Below are 25,246 nucleotides of genomic sequence, written 5' to 3'. Positions count from 1 at the left end.
GAAGTGCACAGAATGATTTGTGAAATGTGCTTTTGGTAGATTGAAGGAGTCGCTGTGTTGATTATTCACAAGATTAGATTTTACCAAGAAAAAAAATCCCAGTGGTGTTAATGTCACGTTGTGTACTGCAGTAATGGCAAATGGGAGGAAAGCTTGCCACCAGGGTGGAGGGGAAAGGTGAACAGGATGTGTTGAATTTGAACAGTCATGCGCCGGGGTATTAAAAGAGCCCAGTGTGGAGCTACGTTTGATTGAGGTATCAAAAGTTTATTTTCACAGTCAGCCACAGTAGTGCTATGTCTTGAGATAGTGGCTGTCTGGTGTAACTTCTGATTTTTACCTGGTGGTATGTATCCTGTTGTGCCTGCTGCAAATTATAAGTACTGTTGAGCCTGGGACTTTGCCTTCTGCTATGAATTGTGTGGTGCTTAGTGTACATGTATAAGTACTGTTTGATTTCTTGATTTCCACTATGCATTCTGTACTATTTATTGTGAACTAATCAATATACTTTGATTCTCCAAAAAGAAAGGAAAAAAGAATTGAGTGCAAAAATCCAGTGCTCAAAATCAAAGTGCAGCATACGTATGTCATTCAAGCTTCTAACATAACTTAATGAGGTGACACTTTTTAAAAGGAAGTAAACATCTGTATCCATTTGTGTGAACAAAAAGCAGTTCAGTGTAATCCATTGTGGGTACATATACACAGACCTGTGAAATTACAGATTAGTGTATGCAAAGCTGTGGTTTTCCTTGCTGCCTTCTGGCATGGAGTGGTAGGGGTAAGGATGTGGTCCATGATGCCACATGGTATGTTGGAAGGTGTAAGCGAGCAGCAACCATGGAGTTCTCCAAGGAGTGCAAAGACTGATGAGTCTAGGATTTTTGGACCTGTAGGTTAACCAGGGTCTGCAGCATTTGGGTTTGCTACCTGAGAAAATCCATTATGTCTTGGTGCATATCCCATTCCTTGTCCTACTAGAACTCCAGGCCTTTTGTCTGTCTTCTCTTTTTAATCATGCTCTCAGCTTTCTAAGCCTTTTGGTCATGGTCCAATGCACCACTAGCTTATAGGACCTTGCCGAACATATCTTCTCCGGTCCCCTCCCTCTTCTCATCCTGGTCAGGCGTTGTGTGAGTATGCAGCGGGCACCCCTCAAGGCCACCACGCCAGAAGCTGCTGATAAAAATAGACACATGCACCACTAGATTTTGAGTCACAACAGAAAAGTCACTTCCCTTGTTCCAATAAATACTTTAAATAAGAAATGCTTATTGACGCTTTAGCTTTGGAGCACCTCAGTACACCAGCATTCTCCAACTCACCCCTGGTCTTGGCGGGGTGAGGTGTTATTTCTGTTGCATGAACCCATAAAATTCTGGCCCCTATTCCAGGTGTACAGGTATAGGGCAGTGGCAGTGAAGATTAGCACTATTCATAGTCAGTGGTGATTTTGGCTGATATCTCACTCCTGAGGATAACTGAGGTTTACAGGTTTACTGGCGTCCTGAAGCCACCCTGGCCTGTGTGCAGCTAGTCTGTTTGCTGCAATGATGCCAGCCAAACTCAGAGCGGCATAGGAAAGTCTCCTATTGTGGAGATAGAACTAAGGCCACCATCCCTAGAAACCTTTGGGTGAGGATTGCAGAGTATCACTGTTGAGGTCTCTCAGTAGGATAAAAGGGACATCCCTATTTATATAAATAAAGTGCTCCACATACCCCCCCTCCCATCTATCCCAATAAAGGAATGAAAAGGAGATGCGGACTATCTCTGTTCCACGTCTGCCTCAACTCAGGACACTGAGTCTGTGTGAATTGTGTAATCTGATTGCCATAATACTGTTGAAGAATTTGTTTGGATTTACTTCCTAACTTCTATTTTCTGAAAATGTATCAGTAAATCAATGAAAAGCTGATAACTTTATCTTGTAAACTTGGGGATGGGCCAGGTGCCATTTTTAAATGGTTGGGTGGGAGGGAAGGAAAAGCAAATAAAGCATTGTAAGGAAGATTGCATGCACTTAGTCAAGCTACCGTCCCTTTCATCAGTGGGCTTATCCACTTTTGCCTGGCGGAATGGGCTAAATTCCTGTGGAGTTTCATTTAGATTCTGACTCGTGGCATGGTTGGAATTCCCAACTGTGTCTCACTGCCTCCTCATACTCTTCTTCGCTGTGCATGGCAGGAGTCTTCATCTCAGACTATTCCAAGGCATCCAGTGTGGTCTGGGGGGTGCTGGTGTGGTCATCAGCAAGTATGGCATGCAGTTTGTTGTGAAAGCGGCAGGCCTGCAGTCCAGCCCCAGCTTTCTTGTTGCCCTCCATTGCTTGTTCCTTCACTTTCATGTGGCGCTGCTGCTATCTGCAGTACCTCGTGGCCTACATGCCCCATGCAATTTGCTCATTGACATTGTTCCGTGGCTGTGTTTGCACAGCTTCCTCTCTCCACATGCCCAGGAGATCCAACACTTCTTGCCTGCTCCATGCTGGAGTGCATCTAGTACGTGTGTGTGTGTGTGTGTAGACATAGTGGGATGCAAACAAAGATGAGTTGCTAGGTGCATTTACCAAGGTGGGCAAATAGGAAAGAGCACTTCAAAAGCATATGTGGTTGTTAAAGGTGGGGGGGAGGTGGATCTCTGGTCTCTGTGGCTCTTGGGCAGTGAAGTTTAAAATTGTGAACAGAACAGTCACTGTTGTAGGGATTGGGGCATTGTGGGACAGTGGCTGGAGGGCCAACACAGGTCATGCAGTGACTACCCTCTCACTGTGTTGACAAAATTAGGATGCCCATGGTACTTTGCCATTCAGGGAGGTGGTTTTACTGCGTTGCTGTAAGTGGATGCATATGTTAGCTGGAGACAAATTTTGAGCATAGACACCCAAGGCCAACGAGGGGAGGGGGGAAGCCGGTACAAATTACCGGGGCCTGGCGATCCGGAAGGGGGCCCGGCTTCCCCCCCTCTCATTGCCTTACCGGGGTCCGGAAGGGGCCTGGGCCCTGCCCCCCCCCCTCCAGTCAGCCCTGTTTAGCCAGTCCGCCCTTGCTGGGGGGCCAAAAAAATTTTTTCACCAGAGCCCGAACCCGCTCTCGGCGGCCCTCTAGACACCTGCACAAATAGGTTGACACAAGGAATTTTACGTTGACCTTACTTTGTAGTGTAGACCAAGCCTAACACTACTGAATATCATTGGTCCCACCCTTCGCTGCTTCTCCTCTTTCTTTGGTTGTGTACACATTTGCCTGCTGTTTCTTCACTTTCAGCTTTGTTGATACTGTTACTGGTAAACATACTTGGGGAAGAATAGTGTAGGTGTTAGCTCTCCTCAGAGAACTATATTAGTGATGTGATATGCTAGTAGATGAACCAGGAAGTGCAACCGGCTGTTGAAAAAACAGTGAAACTGACTGTAGACAGTGCTATCAAATGCACACAAAGGAAAGAAGAAATGCACGTAGCTGCCAAGTTTTGTATAGCTCCATGTGGGCTTTTGTATGCAAATTAGCTCATTAGGGTTGCATATTTGCAAATAATTTTTATATGCCTATAAACTGTAAGTTAAGTTCCATACACTGCTACAAGTAATGGCAGGGAAAGAACATGAAGATGCAGCTGCTTGATGGGTGCTGAAGAGCGTGTGGGTAGTAGGACGCTATGGAACCTGGGTTTGTGCTAGTGGCTGTGGACTGTCAGAGAGGCTGGTTGGGTGGAGTTGTCTTGGGGTAAGGTAGGTTAGGTTCATGGATGTGTCTGGGTGGTAGGTGAGGGTAACTGGGGCCTGGTCTACACTAGGAGGGGGATCGATCTAAGATATGCAACTTCAGCTACGAGAATAGCGTATCGACGTATCTTAGATCGACTTAGATTGACTTACTTCGCATCCTCGCAGCGCGGGATTGACGTCCGCCGCTCCCCTGTCGACTCCGCTTCCGCCTCTCGCCCTTGTGGAGTTCCGGAGTCGACAGGGAGCACGTTCGGGGATGGATGTATCGTTTCTAGACAAGACGCGAGAGATCGATCCCCGATAGATCGATCCGGCGGGTAGTGTAGACGTAGCCTGGGAGCTGTAGGGAGAGAAGGGGTAGCTAAGAGAAGGTAGGTCAGCGAGTTGCCCAAGGGTGGGAACTGGAGGGAGAAGTTTGGGGGAATGTCTGGAGGGAGTAAGAGAAAATGAGTAAGCTCAGGATCTGGATAAAGGCTTGGGTTGGGTAGAGGAGGGAGAGAATTTGAGCAGCTGGCTTTGTAGAGGAAATCCAGGAAGGTAACTGGGGGAAACTAGGTTTATTGGGGTATCCATGGAAGAGCTGGTAGCAGCTATGTTTGTGGAGGATGTCCCGGAGAATGTGAGTGCCACTGAATGGCTGGGAAGGGCTGGATGGGGTTGATGTCAAGTCCCCATTGCCTTTAGTTGCAGCCTCTTGCCTGTTTCTTTCCGTCTTTCAGATACAGCAGGGAGCACAGTAGAGAGGCTGCTTGGCTGCCATATCAGCAGGTACTTCAGCAGTCTCTGGTAGCCCTGAGTTGCAATTGCAGCCCATATTTGTAGCCCAACTGAATGTATGGGCTGCAGGAATGCATAAATAGAGCCCTGCAAATCCGTGGATATCCACTTTGTGGACCATTTTTGCGGATCACAGTTTGGATGCGGATACAAATTTTTGTATCCGCGCAGGGCTCTACGCATAAAGTGCAACCTTCATGTGTGTGTCACAGGAGAAGTATGCCACTTGGCAAGTCTGAATGCAGGGAAACTGTTTTTTCCCCTTTTATCTTATTTCAGTTGTAGTAATCTTAATTGTGACTTGTAACAGTAATACAAAATTTGAGTAGGAAATGTAATTTTTCATATTGTCCCTTTTCATAAGGCTCTTCATATTTAATCTAATTCCTAAAATAAGGTTTCTCTGACAATAGGAATACTGAAGCATCTTTATTGTGTCCAAGCAAATAAACAATCCAGCATGACTCAGAGGAATATATTTTCTGTGGTGTCAGTAATACAAAGGTCTTATTGGATCAGACTGAAAGTACAGAGAACTTTGAAGCTAAGTTGCTTAGATGTAGCTGAGGTCTAAAGCCAGAGATAGATTCCATTACTGTTTGTTGCTGTGGGGTTATGAAAAGTATACTGTTTATTATAACTAAGCTCTGTGTATTCCCCTGGCCTATCCTCTTGAAATATTTAAAAGCCTGCTGTTAATAACTGTTTTATACTCCTCTCAGGAACGTGCTGTATGCTTTGTTCAGAGTTTTCCAGGCACCACCCTCACAAGAGGATGACTGACTGAATTACTCTGAAGACGTCTTAGACAGTGGTGCATATGTAGTAAAAGAGCTGTGTGGTGTTAGATTTAAAGATTTGTAGTTAAGAATTGTTACACTGTTCAGTTTTAAATACATGCTCTGCAAAAAGAAAGATTATTTTTTTCAAACTCATATTTTTGGGTTGTTATATAACTTTGAAGCTTATAGTCATTGTAATATTTAAATCCATCTTGATTGAAATATCTTGTTTAGATTAAAAAAGATCAACACTTTAATTCATGGCTTTTACTGGTGGTTCTGAGAAGTTTAGTTCTCAGTGTCAGAAATTACATTTTGTTTACTTTTTATTGATCATTTTCACAGAATAAATCTTTAACTGGAAGTCTGTTTATATTTCAGCACTTTATGATTGTGTGTCAGGCCTAAGTTATCTGGGGACTTTGCCAATAGTTTTTACAAGGTTCACTGCCTATTAATTCTTTTATTTATTTAAATTTTTTGGCACAACTGGGCAGGTAGACTTACTGTAACGTTTCTCTCTCCAGGAGCGTGAAAGTCTTCAGAAATGGTTCAAAGCAATGTTTGTGAAGATTATTAGTAATTTCAGGTTGTCTTGCATTGCAATAAAGCATTTAATTTATAAGTGAACAGTGGTTTTATCGGCTTTGAGAGCTAAGTCATAAGGTCTCTATTTCTGCTGCTCTTATTGATCGCTCCCTTTCCTTGACTCTGTTTTTCCCTTTACTTCTGTAGTCCTGTACTTTATACACCTCTACCTCGATATAACGCTGTCCTCGGGAGCCAAAAAATCTTACTGCATTATAGGTGAAACCGCGTTATATCGAACTTGCTTTGATCCGCCAGAGTGCGCAGCCCCGCCCCCCCGGAGCACTGCTTTACCGTGTTATATCAGAATTTGTGTTCTATCGGGTCGCGTTATATCGCGGTAGAGGTGTACTCATTTTATTCATCAGTCTCTGAACATTCCTTCAGTCTTTGCAACAGTTTTCCCTCTCCTCCAGCTGTTAGTGATCTCCAAAGTTCTGTACTTAGGTGACTCTTTTCCTTCTGTGTTATATCATTGATGACCTTATTGCTCACACAGTCTCAACTACCAGTGCCAGTTGTGTATCTTTCTTTCATTTTCCAGTCTGACATCTAACTTTTTAACCCTATTCTGGATCCACTGCCAGCTCCTAAACTCTGTTGCTACTGACAGTACCATCTCCCTGTTTCTTAGGCTTGCAGCCTCCAAAGTAATTTTAAACTCTTATTTCCCCAAGCAAGGCAGATGCAAAGTCCTGCTTATAGCTTCTCCACAACATCTCAAAAGTAAGTTTTAAAATATTTCGACTTTAAGGCTCAGTCTACCCTAGATAGGTTCTATTCTGGAGTTAGTCCTGGCAGCTATGACTGTTTCTGGTGGATTCTGGGATGTTAACAATCTCTCAGTATGCCCACCAGCTCCCATAATACTTGGTAACTTTTTCCATAACTCTGTCATATAGCAGTGGCTTGAGGGAGAGCCTGGTATTGATGTGATCCAAATGTTTCCAGACACATGGTTTGTATTGTGGACATGTTGCACTGTTGCAAAAAGCAGTGCATTTACATAGTCTAGACTGAGCTTAAAAGTCAAAACAGTTTTTGCTGATGTTATGGAGTAACTACAAGTCAGACTGTGTGTGTGTGTGTGTGTGTGTGTGTGTGTGTAGAATCCTACTGCATTCATCATCTTTGTGTGTGTGGCCTCTGCCTCATGCATTACAGAGTCACTCTACACCAGTGGTTCCCAAACTTTAACAACCTGTGAACCCCTTTCACTAAAATGTCAAGTCTCACAAACCCCGTCCTAAAAATGAATATTTCCAGGGATTTTCTCCTTTACCTGAGTATAAATTATAAAAGCAGTGATCTTGGAAATATAAAAATTGTTTTTGACATGCTTATTACACACTATTAATTATCATTACAGTATTTTTATTACATTATGAAAACAGCAACACTCTCCAAGATCTCACTTTCGTAGCTTGTATCACTTTGAATAAGCCTGTTATAAGACAAGGCTCCTATCCTTCATCAAGGAGTATCAGATGTGAAACAGCGTGAAGGTATTTAAGAAGCCAACTCAAAGAATTCCTCCTACACAAGCATTCAGGTCTTAAGCAGTCCAGGCAAACAGCGCACATTACAACAAAGCTTAAACTTGTTCTTCATAATAATTTTAAAAACAATACTAGCTGCCTATTTACTTTTAAAAACAGCAAAAAATATCAACCTCCCTTTCCATTTCTTATAAGGAGTCTTGATGTTTAAATCTCCTTAGTGTGATAGATATGCTTGCTTTGATCTGCTTAGCTCTTGGAAGTTCAGGGGCTCTGGTGCCCAGGATCCCTAGGGACAGTTCTGTCCGCCGTTAGGGATTTTTTTTCCCCTGAGAACCCCCTATAACATTTCACGAACCCCAGTTTGGGAAACACTGCTCTACACATTCCACCGGGTATATTTAATTTGGGACATCCTTTCCAAAAGACAGTCTGGGTTAGGACAGGGGTAGGCAACCTATGGCACATGTGCCGAAGGTGGCACACGAGCTGATTTTCAGTGGCACTCACACTGCCCGGGTCCTGGCCACCGGTCCGGGGGGGCTCTGCATTTTAATTTAATTTTAAATGAAGCTTCTTAAACATTTTAAAAACTTTATTTACTTTACATACAACAAAAGTTTAGTTATATATTATAGACTTATAGAAAGAGACCTTCTAAAAATGTTAAAATGTATTACTGGCACGCGAAACCTTAAATTAGAGTGAATAAATGAAGACTCGGCACACCACTTCTGAAAGGTTGCCGACCCCTGGGTTAGGAAATAAGACTTGTGGTCTGCAAAATTAGAGAACTGGGTTCTAATTTCCAGCTCTACCTGATTTGACCTTGTGCAACTTCTTAGCAGCTAGCCTCTATCCCTTTACCTTTTAAAAGAGGCCCTCATTTCCTGAGCAGCCCCAAAATCCACATAGCCTAGCTTTCCAGACTGATAAATAGATAAGGCCATGCTTTTCAAAAGCAGTTGACCTGCTTGGCACAGCTGCTGGTTTCTTACGCCTCATAAAATGCAGGAAAATACACATTATTTTTTTCCCCTTTGGAATTTAACATTAGGAAATAAGTGACACAATTTAATGACTGAGAAGTAGTAAAGCTGGCACTGTGCACTAATAATCATCCATAGTCACTGTTCTCTTTAGCATCCTTGCTGATTTTTTTCAATATTTGTAGCCCTGATGAACTAGATTTTATTCAAATGGAAGTCTGATGCTTATTGGCGTAGAGAGCAATTATGTGAATTTGAAGAAATTTGCATCCCATTTCTTGATACATTTGAATAAAGAATGCTGAGAGAGCTCAAACAATGAGACTTCTATTCCATCTGACCTTTCTCCTTTTTCCCCTCCCTCTTCCTCCATGCCCTCTCCTTCCCTTTTTGACTTGTTAGTGTATGTCAATTTTATTATTATTATTAACCATGCACTAACATGTTATGCCTGTATAATATTGTCTGATTTTATACTGTCTCGTCTTGCAGATTTGATGAGTTGAAAAGTTGTATAATTGCATAATTTTATTGGTTATCCCTGTAAAATGTGTTTGGTAATATATACAATCTAAGTCCTTTACCCTTTATATTTTTGTTTATGAAAATTCATTAAAACATCTCAAATGTAGATAATTTAAAATCCTTAATCTAGTTAACTTTTTTGTTCTAAACCCTTTAAAATAGAAATCAATTAATAAAAATTGTCCATATAATTTTTTTTGTAGTAGGAATCAGAGAAGTATATTAATTAGGGCTGTCGGACAATTAAAAAAAATAATCGTGATTAAGTGCGAGATTAAAAAAAGTTTCAATTAATTGCTGTTTTAATTGCATTGCTAAACAGTAATAGAATACCATTTATTTAAATATTTTGAATGTTTTTCTACGTTTTCAAATATATTGATTTCAATTACAATGCAGAATACAAACATCCCCAAATATTTATAATTTGATATTGGTATTCTATTGTTTAGCAGTGTGATTAAAACTACGATTAATCGTGGCTAATTTTTTAAATCTAGTTAATTTGTTTTACATTAATCACTTGAGTTAACTGCTATTAATTGACAGACTTAATATTAGTCTCAAATTTAGAGGAGAGCAGAAAATGTTGTTTGATGAATCAGCTTAGAAAAGCAGAAACTGGAAGTGTGTGTGTGTGTGTGTGTGTGTGTGTGTGTGTGTGTGTGTGTAATTATATAAATTGCAAACACAAACCTCCGAGTATTCTGTAGGGCAGTGGTCCCCCCCCTTAACTGTAATGTAATCTGTCCGTGCTCCCTGGAAGCTGGGGACAGGAGAGGGGCTGAGGCCAGGGCCAGAGCTGTGGCGGGGCCAGGAACCAGGATTGGGGGCCAGGGTTTTGGCCAGATCTGCGGCTAGGGGCAGGGCCAGAGCAGAGCTGGGGCAGAGTGCGGGTGGGTGGCACTCCCTCTCTTCCCCTCCCCCACCCCCGAATGTTACTCTGTGCTCCCCTAGGTGGGCATGGCCCACAGTTTGGGGACCACTGATGTAAGGAATTGAAAAAGTGTTACTAGTGAGTATTCGTTTGCTGTGAGATTACTGCACTTCACTGTTTTGACAATAGCATCTTGCCGCATAGGTTCACTTTATTTAACTGGTTGTAGGTTTAGAAATATTTAAATCCTTTTAGAGGTTTAGGAGGGTTGATACAGGGTTTTAGTTATCCTGCCTTTAGAAATGTGAACTTAATGCTCTTTAACGTATGTTAAAATATGTTCTGCATATATGGTATTTTGTAAGTGGGAGGTGGAGGAGGAGTGGCTATTTTTAACTTGTGCATTTCCTGACTTTTATTTTAATCATGCAACTTTTAGTATCACATGAATGTAGTTTTTTCATGTAATAGAATTCACAATAGAAGTTTAAAAGTTTTAGTAGTAAAATGTTTCGTTTTATTATTTTTCTTTTTTTTTTTTTAAACAGACTGAGTTAGGTCATAGAGATAAGTGTGGCACAAAGAAGGGAAGATGAAAATGCATAGTGCAGTCTAATGCCCAGAGTAGAAAATCTAGAGGGGGGAAAAAAGAGATTTTCTTCTAATCTTCAAATTATAACAATTTTAGGTGATTTTGTTACAATATGTTCAAAACTTTCTGTTGATGTCCTTTTAAATGGCAGAATATTTACACTACAATATGCAGTTATGAAATCCAAGGTTTCTTCACACCACCTTTTTTACATCTTCATTTTCTTTTTGCCCTTATATTGAGGAATAATTTTACACGAGAGAATTATGCTCTGGTAATGCCTTATTGAAACCAATCTCTCTGAAGATCATCCCAACAGCAGCTCCTTTTCCTGCCTGAGCCCACTAATCAAACGTATATTGTGATGTGTCATAGGAAATGGGATTAATTAAGCTAAAAATATTAGCAGATGCCAGTGAGAGTGCTTGTAATTTTTTTCAAATTTTTACTACTTTCTAAGCCAACCAATTTTTTTTTTCCCCAAATGTAGTGCATGCCATTTTTGAAGTTTCAAAGTTAATGACTTTTGAGTTATCTGCATGGAGGGAAAGCTGGTCAGAATGAATATGTGGGGAAAGTGTCATATGGATTGAGGGTGTTGTGGTTTTGAAGACGTTCATAATTCAAGGAGGCGGATTGCAGTTCGTTTTAAAATTAATCATCAAGCAGATATGTTCGCCTTTTGAAATGAGACTGTACAATTCTGAATGCGTCAAAATTGGGTAATAGTGAAAAAATCACACTCTTAACTATAGCTGAAGCTACCAGGCTGAAATAAATATTCCCTTTTTTACATGAAAAGGGAGGCATGGATAAATTGTGAGAGTCATTGTAGACGTAGTAACTGAATGTTATGGTGAATGATCCACCAGGGGAGAAACAGTAGGAACAGAAAAGGAGAGGACAAAGCCCTAGGGAACATCAACTAAAGGAGATAGAGCCCTCAGAAGAGATGTTGAAAGAGCTGGCAGAGGTAAAACAAGAATCTATAGAGCAGGCTATTCTATAAGCCTTAGAAGAAAAGGTTTGGTTGGAGAAAGAGATTAACAGCATTGAAGGATGCAAAAAAGTTAATGTCCTATTACTTAAACAAAGCCTTAGACTTGTGTACACTATACATTTTTTATTGATTTAACTAAAATTGGTTTAGCAACTGATTTAGTTAAATCAGTTCAAACCCCATGTGTGGACTTTATTTTGCTTTGAGTGCCTTATATCAATTTAGCTGAGGTCTGTAAGGAATCTCTGATATACTCTTAAACTGAACAGTGTGTCCTCACAACAAGTGCCAGTTTAACTAAATCAGTTTCTAAACCAATTTTGGTTAAATTTACATTTTTAGAGCAGTAATTTTTTGATAAAGTTAAAGGCTAGAAATCAAAAACATCTTGCAAGAAAAGAACTCACAGGTGCAGTGCTTGCTGAAGGAATTCAGAGGTATAGGAGGAGAGAGTGGCAAGGCTGAGAACGTATGGATTAGTACTAGAGGGTTTTTAGGATAAAGGGACACTAGAATGTTTGAATTCAGAGGGAGTAGTGCCTCATGTGGGAATGATATTGGGAGCAAAGGAAAGACAGGAGTAGGAGAATAAGCTGATAAGCAGATCCAGATTTCTGTGTGTGGAGTTGAATATTAACTTATTGACCAAAGAAGTGTATACAGGTTGAGGCTTGAGGAACAATATATCTTGGTTTTGTCTAAAATAAATAGTATTGTTACATTTGCTCTTAATTATATTCATTCATACAGCTAAGCTAGAATATCATCAGCACTTGGCTTTCTTTTAAACATTGTAACTGGGGATTACACTTAGTGGTGTGCCAAAAAAAAACAACCCAGTCTAAAAACCCCAAGTTAATGAATGATACAAACTTGTTGTAGTCAGCCACGATGTGCAGTCATTGGTACATGTAAGTTCTTTTGTTAACACTGATGCAGGCTTCGGTATTCTTGACTTCCTGAAGAAAACAATATATGAATAGCCCAAGGAAGCCTGACTTATTACAGGGCTAACTTCATCCAATCATGAGCCCAGAATATTTCTCATGTATATAATAATATTAATTGATAAACTGTAATGGGTTGTCCTAATATACTGATCCTGAGATTATTGCAATTTTTTTAAAATTATTAACTCCGAATATAACATTATCTTCTTGCCTTTGGAAGATCACCTGGATAAAAGCAGAGCAATATAAAGCACATTGGAGACGTTATCGGGCATCTTTTCAGTATTTTATTTCTTTCCAGTGTGTGTTTGTGTTTTTTAAACAACACTTTTCTGGCATTTCCATGTGTATGTTCTTTTAAATTGTGTGTTCAAAATATTATGCTCTAAAATAATGGATATTCATGATGTGGAAAATGCAATACTCGATTCAGGGCTTGTCTACACTATCGCCTGGGGTCGATCTAAGATACACAACTTCAGCTACGTACTTAGATCTATTTAGTGCGGTGTCTTCACTGCGGTAAGTCGACAGCTGATGCTCTTCTGTCGACTCCACTTACACTTCTCGTTCTGGTGGAGTACCGGAGCCGACGGGAGAGCGCTCAGCGGTCGATTTATCGCATCTATACTATAGGTGATAAATCTACCCCTGCTGGATCGATCACTTCCTGCCCATCCAGCGGGTAGTGTAGACAAGCCCTCAGTAACATAAACATCAAGATAAAAGGGAAGGCGAAACTGTGAGGAGCAGACCTGCATTAAACAGACATAGGCAGTCATTATACACTCTGTAGGAAAACGTTATTATGAATGTTTGAACGATTGAAAAGGATTAAAATCAGAGGGAATAATGAATTTTCAAATACATAATTATATGGGGAATCGTAAGCAGTTTCATATTTATTCAGTGGAAAATGTTACTACACCTCTACCCCCATATAACACAGTCCTCGGGAGCCAAAAAATCTTACCGTGTTATAGGTGAAACCGCGTTATATCGAACTTGCTTTGATCCGCCAGAGTGCGCAGCTCCGCCCTCCCCGGAGCACTGCTTTACCGCGTTATATCAGAATTCGTGTTATATCGGGGTAGAGGTGTATTATATCTTTTTAAATAGAAAGTAGGGTTGTCAATTAACTCATGTGATTAAAAAAAGAGTGATGATTAATCACACTTATAACAATAGAATACCAATTGAAATTTATTAAATATTTTTGGATGTTTTTCTACATTCTCAATATTGATTTCGATTACAACACAGAATACAAAGTGCACAGTGCTCGCTTTATATTATTTATTACAAATATATGCACTTTAAAAACAATAAACAAAAAAAACAGTATTTTTCAATTCACCTCATACAAGTACTGAAGTGCAATCTCTTTATTGGGAAGGTGTAACTTACAAATGCCGAACTTTTTTGGTTACATAACTGCACTCAAAAACAAAACAGTGTAAAACTTTAGAGCCTACAAGTCCACTCAGTCCTACTTCTTCTTCTGCCAATCGCTAAGACAAACAAGTTTGTTTACATTGATGGGAGACACTGCTGCCTGCTTCTTATTTACAATGTCACCTGAAAGTGAGAATAGGCATTTACATGGCAGTTTTGTAGCCAGCATTGCAAGGTATTTACATGCCAGATATGCTAAACATTCGTATGTCCCTCCATGCTTCAGCCACCATTCCAGAGGACATGCTGCTGATGCTCGTTAAAAATATAATGCGTCAATTAAATTTGTGACTGTACTCCTTGGGGGGAGAATTGTATGTCTCCTGCTCTGTTTTATAGGCATTCTGTATATATTTCATGTTATAGCAGTCTTGGAGGATGACCCAGCACATGTTCGCTTTTAGAACACTTTCACAGCAGATTTGACAAAACGCAAAGAAAGTACCGATGTGAGATTTCTAAAAATAGTTAAAGCACTCAACACAAGGTTTAAGAATCTGAAGTGCCATCCAAAATCTGAGAGGGACGAGATGTGGAGCATGCTTTTAGAAGTCTTAAGGGAGCAACACTCTGATGCAGAAACTACACAACCCAAACCACCAAAAAAGAAAATCAACCTTCTGCTGGTGGCATCTGACTCAGATAATGAAAATGAACATGCATCAGTCCGCACTTCTTTGGATCGTTATCAAGCAGAACCCATCATCAGCATGGAAGCATGTTCTCTGGAATGGTGGTTGAAGTATGAAGGGACATATGAATCTTTAGCGCATCTGGCACATAAATATCTTGCAACAACAGCTACAACTGTGCCATGCGAACACCTGTTCTTGCTTTCAGGTGACGTAAAAAAGAAGCAGGCAGGCGGCATTGTCTCCTGCAAATTGTAACCAAACTTGTTTGTCTGAGTGATTGACGAAGTAGGACTGAGTGGACTTGTAGGCTCTACAGTTTTGCATTTTTATTTTTTAATGCAGTTTTTTTGTACATAATTCTACATTTGTAAGTTCAACTTTCATGGTAAAGAGATTGTACTACAGTACTTGTATGATCTGAATTAAAAAAAAAACTTTTTTTACAGTGCACATATTTGTAATAAAGTGAGCACTCTACAATTTGTATTGTGTTGTAATTGAAATTAATATTTGAAAATGTAGTAAACATCCAAAAATATTTAAAATAAACGGTATTCTATTGTTAACAGTGCGATTAATTGCAAATAATGTTTTTAATCGCGCAATTAATTGCGATTAATTTTTTAATTGCTTGACAGCCCTAATAGAAAGTCTTTGTTTCTATATCTAAAGTAGCTAGTTTGTGCAGCGTTATTTTTGGTTTTGATAAAATACAGAACCTCACACTTTGAACTAAGATTATGTATAAAATTTTTCCCCCCTCTCTTACAGAAAATGCTGGAACAGGAGAGATGAGTACTCCTTTCACTAAGGCCTAGAATTGCCTGTTGAACAACAGTCCTGATCAGGCAATATACGAATGGCCCAAGGAAGCCACCAAATAGATTTTCAGGTTTTACATGACCTGCGACAAAAATTTCCGGAGGTACCTGAAGTTGTTGTGTCCAGATGCATGTTACAGGTCAGTGTCCTTTTACTACTGTATATTTGTGTTGCTATTTATTGTAGGTATTACAAGTAACTGCCACAAGCTTTCCCTCTAATCTGCCATGGTTGGATGGAATTGTTGATAGCAGATTTTTTTCTTTTTAAATATCTGTTTATATTTTTGGCTTCCTTCTGTTTGCTTTAAAACAAGGAAAGTCTCAAATCAGTTTCCAGCTTTTTCATAGTGTATTCTCTCATGTTTCTTAAAATTGAGGAATTTAAATTTCTTCATATGTTGGCATTCATATTTTGTACTGTTTACATTGGGAATCTAAAAGTTTCCATTATAAATACTTTTATTCTCAAGGACTTATAATGTGGCTGAAAATTAATTCTAGAGTGAAACTTAATGAACACTGCAGATTGAGAGAACTAGTTTGACCATTTTTAAGTTGCAAGAAGGCAAAATTTCAACCCTACCCTTATTTTTGTGAGGTCTTAAGCTACTCGTATAAGGAGCAGGCAAAAAAAATTATTTTTCCACCTTCCACTCCCCTCTCATCATTTTGCTGAAGTAGGAAAATTACTCCTGGGGGAATCCTGCGCTACTGCACATGTGCATAATTAATGAGCCATGCATATTTTTATTTTTTTGCGCAGAAAAAAGCTGCCTAAATGTTGCTGCAGTTCCACCTTTTGCCCACCAGTGGGTGCTGTGGCGATAGAACAAAGCAGCAGCTCCCAGCTAGCTAGGGAAGAGAGAGAGCCTCCCTTTTTCGCAGTGCCTATCAGGCCAGGTCAGGAGACAGGCTATGGGGAGACAGACAGCATGGGGTGCTGTGGGGGTCAGATGAGCTCATAAGGGCTAGTAAGGGAGGACAGACTGGGCAGGGACTGAATGGGAGTGGAGGCACAGAGGAGGGAGTACAGAGCCACATGGAGACAGGAGAGGAGGTACAGAGCCACATGGGGATGGGGGAGTGGGTGTCTGAATGGGGGTGGAGTGACACATAGGGGGTGCAAGGACACATGGGGATAGGGGCAGATGTGCCTGACTGAATAGGAGAGTTTAGGGGTCAGTCAGGGTCTGCATGGGGGAAGCTCCCTAACAATAACTCCTCGTCCCTCCTCAAAAAACCTGTTACATAATTTTCCCACCCATATTCAACCACTCTCCAAGTTCACACCCAGGCTCCTTGCCAACAATTTACTTCCCTCTCCCTCAGCTGCTCTGTTATCCCTGACTAAACCTTTGCACTGCTTCTGAGGGGTGCGGGAAATACGGTTCTATATTATAGTTTAAATGAATTATTACTCAGTTCTGTATTAATATGCATAGTAAGGAATCTGTTTGTCAAAAAACATTTCCTGAATCTTTTTTGTTGTTTGTATTGTTACAGACATACTTGCTGACAGCTATTTTGAAATAAATGATCAAAATTAATTGAAACTTGTGTGATTATATTGTGTAATTTTGACAAATAAAATATGCAGACCTTTGCAGAATTTTAAGAAATTGGACGCATAATTTTTAATTTTTTGTTGCAGAATTTTTAATTTTTTGGCACAGAATTCCCCCAGGAGTAGAAAATGGACCAACCCATGGAGTTGCCATATTTGCTCTCCAAATTGCATGGCACCATGCTTGTGCTTAAGACTGACCCTGCAAAGTACTAATTTTTTTTATTTCAAATGCTGTTTAGTTCTTCTAACATTAAAAATGGTATATTGGGGTGAGGTGATACATTGGCTTAGTCACGTGCATTATATCTTCACCTTCTGGAATCTGTTTGTGATAGGTCGTACCCTAGGCAGCCGCCTCCTCATCACAAAATATGGCAATATTTGATATGGTTGATTTTTCTACTGAGGGAGAGGCCTGGAACCAGAAAATTAGGTCTGGCAGATAGATGGCAGAAGTGTGCAAGAAATAGCACCCCAGACCCCCGCACTGCCGTTGTTCATCACCTTGCAGTTTGTTTAAAATTTGTTTCCGTAGGGTAGGTCATGTGTTTGTAATATGGACAATTGCATTTCTCTAAAGATTTAAATGACGGAGTTATTTAGTTTTAAATACATAATGTAAAGTAATTAATGTTATGAGTTCCATAAATGGGGTTCTCCAGTGGGGAGTGCTAGGGTCCTCCAGTGGCTTGGGCTGCGGTGGACTCCATTTCCTGGGGAGTTGTGATTCCTTCCAAGTACAGAGAGGCAGAAAATACTCAGCAGCTGTTACTGCAGCAACAAGAGCGCTTTGGATCTGCTCTGGTAGCATAGTGACTCGGGCAGGGCTAGAAGCTCAAAATTCCCTAATGGTGGCAGCCCCAGATCTGGTGGCTGGTGGAAGGCATCTGGCTGAGCTGACTCCATAGATACACACACAGATGGAATTCTACCAGGTCAGTGACTTTCTTTGTAGTTTTTAATATGCTCTAATTTGACTAAGATAAGTGAGACTCCAACTATTTCAATATTAGCTTTTTTAAAAAAAGGACAACTTAGTCTCACTTAAGCCAGGAAGTTCTGAGTTAAGACTAATAGAGAAGTCTTAAGGTAGCACTTTCAAGTCCATATATGGTACTGGTGAGTGAATTTTATCTCTTATACACTTGGGTACAGTGGAGTTTTGAATTGTCTAAATATTATGACTATTGTATAAGTCGGATTTTTATGTTTATTTTAAGTTTATTTTAACATACTTTTTCTCAAGTGGGCTGAGCTTTGGAAGATAGTTTCCCTATTTTTTTTTTTCCATAATAGACCTCTGACTTGGCCCTTTCCTTATTGCTCCTGACACTTCCTGAGTGTTTTAATCTGCTCTTGTAAAGAGGACCTCCTTCTTCGAGAAGGCTCTGCATATTCCCACTTCTGGATATTATACTGCCTAGTGGTGCTGAATGGTAGAAATTTCTCCAAGCGCTGTCCATTAGAGCACTCTCATGCCCCCTTTCTACCCATCTCCAAAAGTTCTGAAGGCATAGCTATGTAAGGAGTGCAGCGCCCTCTACCACCAAATATCGTTCCAAATATTTGCCATTGATGGAAATGAACCTCTCCAGTCCTTTCAGCTGTGAAGTTCTTTCCTTAATTTTTAGTGTTAATTGTTAGTTTTCTTTTGTAGGATAGTGATAAGTATAGGTTGTTAGGTAGTTAGCTCGCTCAGTTCCAGGTTATGGCAGAACTGAAGAAGTGGGATTCAAGAGACTTCGTACCCTGCTATCTTCCTGGCGTTGGATGACCACTCTCCTCCTTGGTGTTCTGTCTACCAGACTTCGACAGCCGGAGCTTTCAAGAAGAGGTATAATAGTTTGCAGGTCCTTCTCCTTAAGGAGGCCCTTGAGGCTATAGCCTCCGCATCTGGGCGGTCAGTTTCTGTCACTTCTTCCAGGAAGTCAAAGCAGCTAAGGGTTCTAGGAAATTGGAACCTTCATTGGGTCCAGCTATAGTTCCCACTGCTCTAGCAGTTAGGCTTTTGAAGTTGGAACCAAGGGACACTCTATTGGCGTCAGCTGTCTTAGTTCCAGAGAAGGTGACAACTGTTAGTGCCAAATCCTGCATGTCAGATTTATCAGAGCTTCTAGGGTTCTGAAGTCAAAGGTTCTTTCTAGTCTCAGCTTCAGGAGCCAAGGAGATAGATTTGAGTATTTGGATCCTGTGCCGTCCAAATGTTCAGCTCCGGCCTCAACCCTTGCTCAAGTTTTAGGTCTATCTTAGGTTCCAAAGAAGACTTCACTTTGGTAGCTGATGTGCACTGTTTGGCTTCTGAGCATTCCTCATATCTGAGTGAGAAGCAAAGAGACTTGAGAAAGAGACAAGCTTCACCAATTCCAAGATTGGCATCATCTTCACCTGAAAAGGATCAGTCTGAAGAAGAGGATGAGAAGATATCAGCTCCTCTTTTTGAATAGGAGCATACTATAGACTATGATCATGGTTTATCAGCAGATGAGCATGTGGGCCTCGCTTTTCCCCTTCTGAGAATGCTCTGCAGTTTCACGGTTTGGTGGATCGCATGATATCCACTTTGAATCTGTCTTCTGTGCCTGTGAAGGAGGCATCTAATCCGCTGATTAACATTCTTGGGGTACCTCCAAGAGTATGATGTCCTTACTAATCTTTGATGCTCCAGCCTGTTAAGACTGTTTGGTCCACTCCTGCCAACCTATATCCAAGAAGGCAGACAAATTGCATCAGATACCCTCAGAGAGGTTTTCATATGCACCCTGTACCTAATTCACTTATAGTGGCTGCTGCAAGTAGCAGGTCCAGGTATGGATAGCCACATTTCATCCCAGTGATAGAAAGGGGAAGGAGATTGATTTCCTAGCGAGAAAGGTGTTCTTCTTCATGTCTTGGTATTAGGGTGACACATTCCCAAGCTGTTATGGCCTGCTGTCTATTCCATCTGTGGGAAAAGTTGGCATTTTGGGGGCGTGATTTGCCAGATGACAAAAGCAGATGGGAAAATGTGATCCTAAAGAAGGGTCAAAATGTGGCAAAGATCATTCTCAGGATTTCCTTTGATGCCTCAGACTCTTCCGTTAACTGCAGAAGCCAATGCTCTACTCTGAGGAGACATGCATAGCTTCATTCCTCCTCTTTGGTTCTGGATACTAGAATTCAAGTGGAAGATCTCCTTCCCTTCAAAGGGGAGATCTTTTCAGTGAAAAGAAAGATGAATTGCAGGAGAAGTTGGAGACAAGATCGAAGGCCCGTTCTTTGGGCTTGGTTTCTTCTACTAGCAGGAGATCTGTTCCTTTCTGTTATCAGAGACCGTATTATCCACAGTAGTTTTTGGCTTATTTCTCATAAAATTAAAGACATCGACAGTTCTCAGCAGCCTTCATCATTCCAGAGCAAGCATAAAAAGAAGTCTTTTAAATCAAGGTCTAAATAGATTTGATATGAGGGTTGAGAGTCAAGAACCAATCAGCAAGGATCCTTCCCTTTCTCTGTTTGGAAACAGGCTAGCCCATTTTAACAGCAAATGGAGGCTTCTTGTGAGAGTATTCTACTTTCAGAAGTGCAGAAGTTGCTTCTCATATCACTGTAGAGGAGGTATCCAAACACAAGATACTTTCTGATACAGTGTCCATCACAAGTTCTTTTCCCTGGGCTCATGCACATCCCTATCTTAGGGCAACACAGTCCTCCTTCCTTTCATTGAGGCCCCACCCACACACTTTACAAAGAAGGCAACCACCCCGAGGTTCCTCCCAACTGACTTGGAATCCTCTGGCTACTGCCCTGAGGCATAGACCATTGATCCTTCTGGACTTGATTGCATGCACTTAGGCACCATCTTCTGGCTTATTACAATGGCAATGTGCAGAGCCACTTGAAGAAATGAAGGTTACTTACATGTAGAGTGCTTTGAGATGGCTCTGCATGTTCATGCTTCCCACCCATCTTCCCTTCTTTCTCAGAGTCCCTTTTTGTTCTATCTCTGGTGGTGGAAGGAACTGAGGGAGGGAGGGCGTTGTGCGTCCTTTATGTAGCAGTGTCTTAAGAACATTTGGAGCCATGGGTGGGAGGGAGGCTTTTCAGAGGGCTCCAATGAGGGGTTCTCAAACTTATTTGATTGCACGCCCCTTTCATTGCTTCTGTAGTATACACCCCCCACCACACAGGTACATATACCAATTTTAAAAAAATCACCATGTGACTCTCACTAAATATTAAAAAGAGTAAGGTTTTGATTCAGATAAACCCAATGACCCATTGTAATAAAAGCAAAAGCAAAATTGAGATTGAGGTCTATGCTTACAATTTAAATATGCACACTGTGTCGTAGCAAACGGATTAATGTACAGATGGTCATGACTTTGTATAATGCAATGCAAGCTTAACAGAAATCCGTCAAAATGCATATCACCATCTGAGGACCTCATATGTTTGGAGGAATCAGCTTTGATAGTTATTCATTTCTGTGGGTAAAAATGGTGAAATAAGTTTTGGGTTTTTTGGCTAAAGCTTCTCATTCTCCTCCCTGAATGCATTCTGCCCCCCATAAGGGGGCTCACCCCCAAGTTTGAGAACCTCTGATCCAATGGACACTTCTTGGAAAAGTTCTGCTGTTAGGCAACACTAGGCGGTGTAATACCCCTAAATGTAAATACAGTATCTCCTCATTAACGCAGGGCCGGCTCCAGGCACCAGCCCTCCAAGCATGTGCTTGGGGCGGCACCTGGAGGGGGGCGGCGCTCCGGCCCAGCTCGGGAGAGCGGAGCTGTGGCGGGCTCGCCGCCCTCCTCCCAGCGCTCCGGCCGGCCGGGGAGAGCGGGGCCACAGGCAGCTGCCAAGCAATGTTAGAAGGGAGCACTGCACAACTTTAAACAAACGTGTTCCCTAATTAATCAGCAATGAAACAACGTTAACCGGGATGACTTTAAGTGAGGAGTTACTGTATACAGTGCAATCTTTTTTCTGGGTGTGTGTATATAACAAACCTTTATTTCCCTTCAATTACAAGTACTTATTCAGGCTCATTTAAAAACTAACATACTTTTACCTTTACTCTCTGCTTCCCTTTTCTTCAGTCCTTCATATAGATTCACTGAGATCTAGCCTCTGGAGGGAGGTGCACATGCACAGGGGGGTGTAGGTCCAAGGGGTAGCCTTGGAGGTGAGGGTTGTGGGAAAGGAGGTTGACCAGTAGATGGGCCCTAGCCAGCCTTCTAGTGGAAATTTTCTCTGAAAAGAAATGGGCTATAGATTCTTGTTTGTTTGTTTGAAATAATCTTAGTAGTCATTTTATATTAAGCTTGTCAGAGCAGACATTCCATAGAAGCATTACAAAATCAAAAGATGAGAATTTTTTAAACTACTCTTGATCAACTAAATTTGATCCTGGTTTCTAAGTTTCAATTGGAAAGTCCCAGAAACTAAATTACGCTTCATCTAATTTGGGTTTTCCTACAGCATGGCAAAAAATAGCTTGACTTCAGGATCCTCTTGTCCAGATCACTTTAAATTGTGTAGAAAATTTTTACATCTGTTCCAAATCTGCCCCATCAGTTTTTAGGCCAAAATGGTTGTGTTTTCTTGTGGATTTTAGAAGAGGGGTTCAAAATTAAGCTTATATTGAAAACTCAGTTGCAACTGACAGTGGAGCAGCTAATATTGCTTCACAAAAAGCACAATATAAGAAAGCTGCTGTTAAGCAGAACACTTCACTGTCAACATGTCTACTCTTTGTATATTTTATCTTGAAACTAGAAGGCTAGTTGAATGGTTAATAGGACACAGCATAAGCCTGTTTAAACTAGGGAGTTGCACACTGTTGCTTCTGTTGGCCAAATGTATTGCACACATCAGGGACTCCTTGAATCCCTACAAGCTTATGAGCTCCCCTCTATTTCAGGAACTGGTTGCAATCCCCCTCTCTTATACGCTCTGTGTGCCCTCCATTACCCACTCTGCCTTCCTGGAGCTCTGTATCCCCTATTACTTCATGCCAAGAGGTTTGTATGTGCCCCCATTCCTCCTGTCAGAAGCTCTTGTTTCCTATCCTCTCCCCCCCCCCACCCCCCCATTGTTAATCTCCTTTCCTTGTCTTTCTCTTTCATTGTGTCAACATTTTAAACTCAGTTGGATATGGACAGAGCTAAAATGAGGGGTATTGTATTCATTTCTGCCATCAAACCATTCTTTGGTCTATAGACAATAAACAGCTTGTTAGAATTCAGAGTAGCAGCCGTGTTAGCCTGTATCCACAAAAAGAACAGGAGTATTTGTGGCACCTTGGAGACTAACAAATTTATTTGAGCATAAGCTTTCGTGGGCTACTGCCGAAGAAGTGGGCCACGAAAGCTTATGCTCAAATAAATTTGTTAGTGCCACAAGTACTCCTGTTCTTTTTGAGGTTGTTAGAAGTGTGACTTCGTACACAGATGATGTCCCATTTCCTCCTTTTGGTTTTCATAAAAATCAATAGGGTTCTGTCTGTCATGCTGAGAGTATCTGAAATTTTGGAATTGATTGGCTTCAGCATTCAAAAGTTATTGCACTACATCCAAGCGAAAAAATGCTATCAAGTTGTGCCTATGGGCCTCGCAAGCTTGGCTAGTTTTATTATTAGTTTTATTATTCCTGTATTTCCTTCTATGGCCTTCTCAGTATCCACTGTTTTCCTAGCTCCATTCAAAATTCTGCTGCTAAGATCTTTCTGGTCTGTCATTCTGTCTGTCACCTGTTTGTCCCTTTACTGGCTCTACCTTCTCCACTTAGGGTGACCAGACGTCCCGATTTTATCGGGACTGTTCCGATATTTGCTTGTTTGTCCCACGTCCTGACCAATGTTCAGTCGGGATGCGAATTGTCCCAATATTTTGCCCTCCAGCACACAGGCGGAGGGGGCTCATGCCCCTCCACCCCTTCCCCCATTGGGTCCCTCCCCAAATTCCCGCCTTGAACCCGCCTCATTCTTCTTCCTCACCCCTCCCTCCCAGGCTTGCGCTAATCAGCTGTATGGCGGCGCAAGCACTGGAGGGAGGGGGGAGAAGCAGGACGTGGCCCCCAGATCAGGGGAGGTGGAGGCGGAGTGAAGGTGAGCTGGTGTGGGGGGGGCGGTGCATGGAGCTGCCAGTGGGTGCTCAGCCCCCCACCAATTTTTCCTATGCTCTGGCAGCTCTTGGGGTTTTTTTTCCTCCGCCGGCACACTCCCTCAACACCCCCCCCCCCCCCCCACGCGCGTCCCGATATTTCACATCTCTCTTCTGGTCACCTATCTCCACTCCATCAAGTACAAGCTTTTAGTCCTTACCTTTAAACCCTCATGTTTTAGCCTCTCCGTACTTATCCATTTCTGTATCTTAGTGTTCCCTCTACAACAACATTCTGTAGTGTGAGCTTCCATCACCCGTTTCTCTGCTTCTCCCACAGGCACCTTCATGCCTTCTTCCATGTCTCCCATTATCCCTGGAACGCCCAGCCCAAGCTAGTATGTATACTACTAACTTGTCCTCCTTCATAGCTCTCAGACCCGATAGCTCTCAGAAATTGCCAACTAATAACAATATACTTAGCTCTTTATATAATGTTTTTAATTGGCTTTCAAAGCGCTTTACCATAATGGCTAGATAGATGGCCATTCGGGCTCCTGTCCTGTTATCTTTATTTTATAATGTATTTTTTCACAAGACGCAAAACAGCAAGCTGTATATGCATCTGGCCTGTATAAACATTTTCTTGTTAGGGTTTCTCCCCTTACTTTTGTTGCATCTAAGATTATAAACTCTTCAGAGTAACAGTGGTCTATGATTTGGTGGGGTGCCTAACACAGAGAGGCTCTGATCCTGATTGGGCCCTCTGTCTGCTACTTAATAGAAGTAATTTGATAAAAAGCATATAGCATGAGTTAATTTGTCTTGCTGATATAGGTATTGAGAGCTGTACTTTTGAACAGTACTCTTATTATTCCAGTGCTGCATATGTTCTCCTTGATATCTGTATTTTTTCCTAGTTCGTTTATATGTATTTAGCTTTTTGGTACACCTAGTTTATTCAAAATACGTTATTTGATTATAATTACTCGTTTTGGTAGAGGTCATGGCATACTAGTCACTTGACTACAAAAGAAATATGTTTAACTATACTTGTTTTCTTTAGATATCACTGTATGAAAATTGAATAAAATATGAGCAGGTGAAAGAGAAGATGATTATGGGTTCAGGACAGGAAACTGAATAATTTCAATAATCTTTTTTTAGTTTCTTTTAAAGAAGGTTAATTGGAAGCTCTAAAAGCCCCCAGTTAAGTCAGAGAGAAAAGTGAAGAGTGTGCATAATTTGTTTTTTAAACTGTTTTTAAAAAAAAAAAAAAGTTATGGGTTTCTGATTACCTCCGTTCGAGGTAATCAAACACATTTCGCTCATTTCTTTTTATATATTATTACTATTTACATTTTTTAAAAAGTCATC

The 25,246-nt window shown here is 41.1% G+C and overlaps 1 protein-coding gene across 4 annotated transcripts in view; it reads left to right on the top strand.

Moving 5' to 3' along the window:
• Positions 1 to 25,246, top strand: part of TAB2 (TGF-beta activated kinase 1 (MAP3K7) binding protein 2) — a 138,105-nt gene that overhangs the window by 81,993 nt on the left and 30,866 nt on the right. For 2 of the 4 annotated variants that reach the window (XM_054022593.1, XM_054022594.1), the window contains exon 3: positions 15,171 to 15,360. In XM_054022593.1, coding sequence (XP_053878568.1) covers positions 15,259 to 15,360 — 102 coding nt within the window. In that variant the 5' untranslated portion in view covers positions 15,171 to 15,258. Of the gene's footprint in view, positions 1 to 15,170; positions 15,361 to 24,209; positions 24,268 to 25,246 lie in introns of those variants that run through there. The other 2 variants (XM_054022596.1, XM_054022595.1) reach the window with 2 other exon arrangements.

This window comes from Malaclemys terrapin, chromosome 3 (genome assembly GCF_027887155.1).
Source record: "Malaclemys terrapin pileata isolate rMalTer1 chromosome 3, rMalTer1.hap1, whole genome shotgun sequence".
Lineage (NCBI taxonomy): Eukaryota > Metazoa > Chordata > Testudines > Emydidae > Malaclemys > Malaclemys terrapin.
The sequence above is the reverse complement of the archived record's forward strand: the minus strand, read 5'-3'. Positions and strand labels throughout refer to the sequence as shown.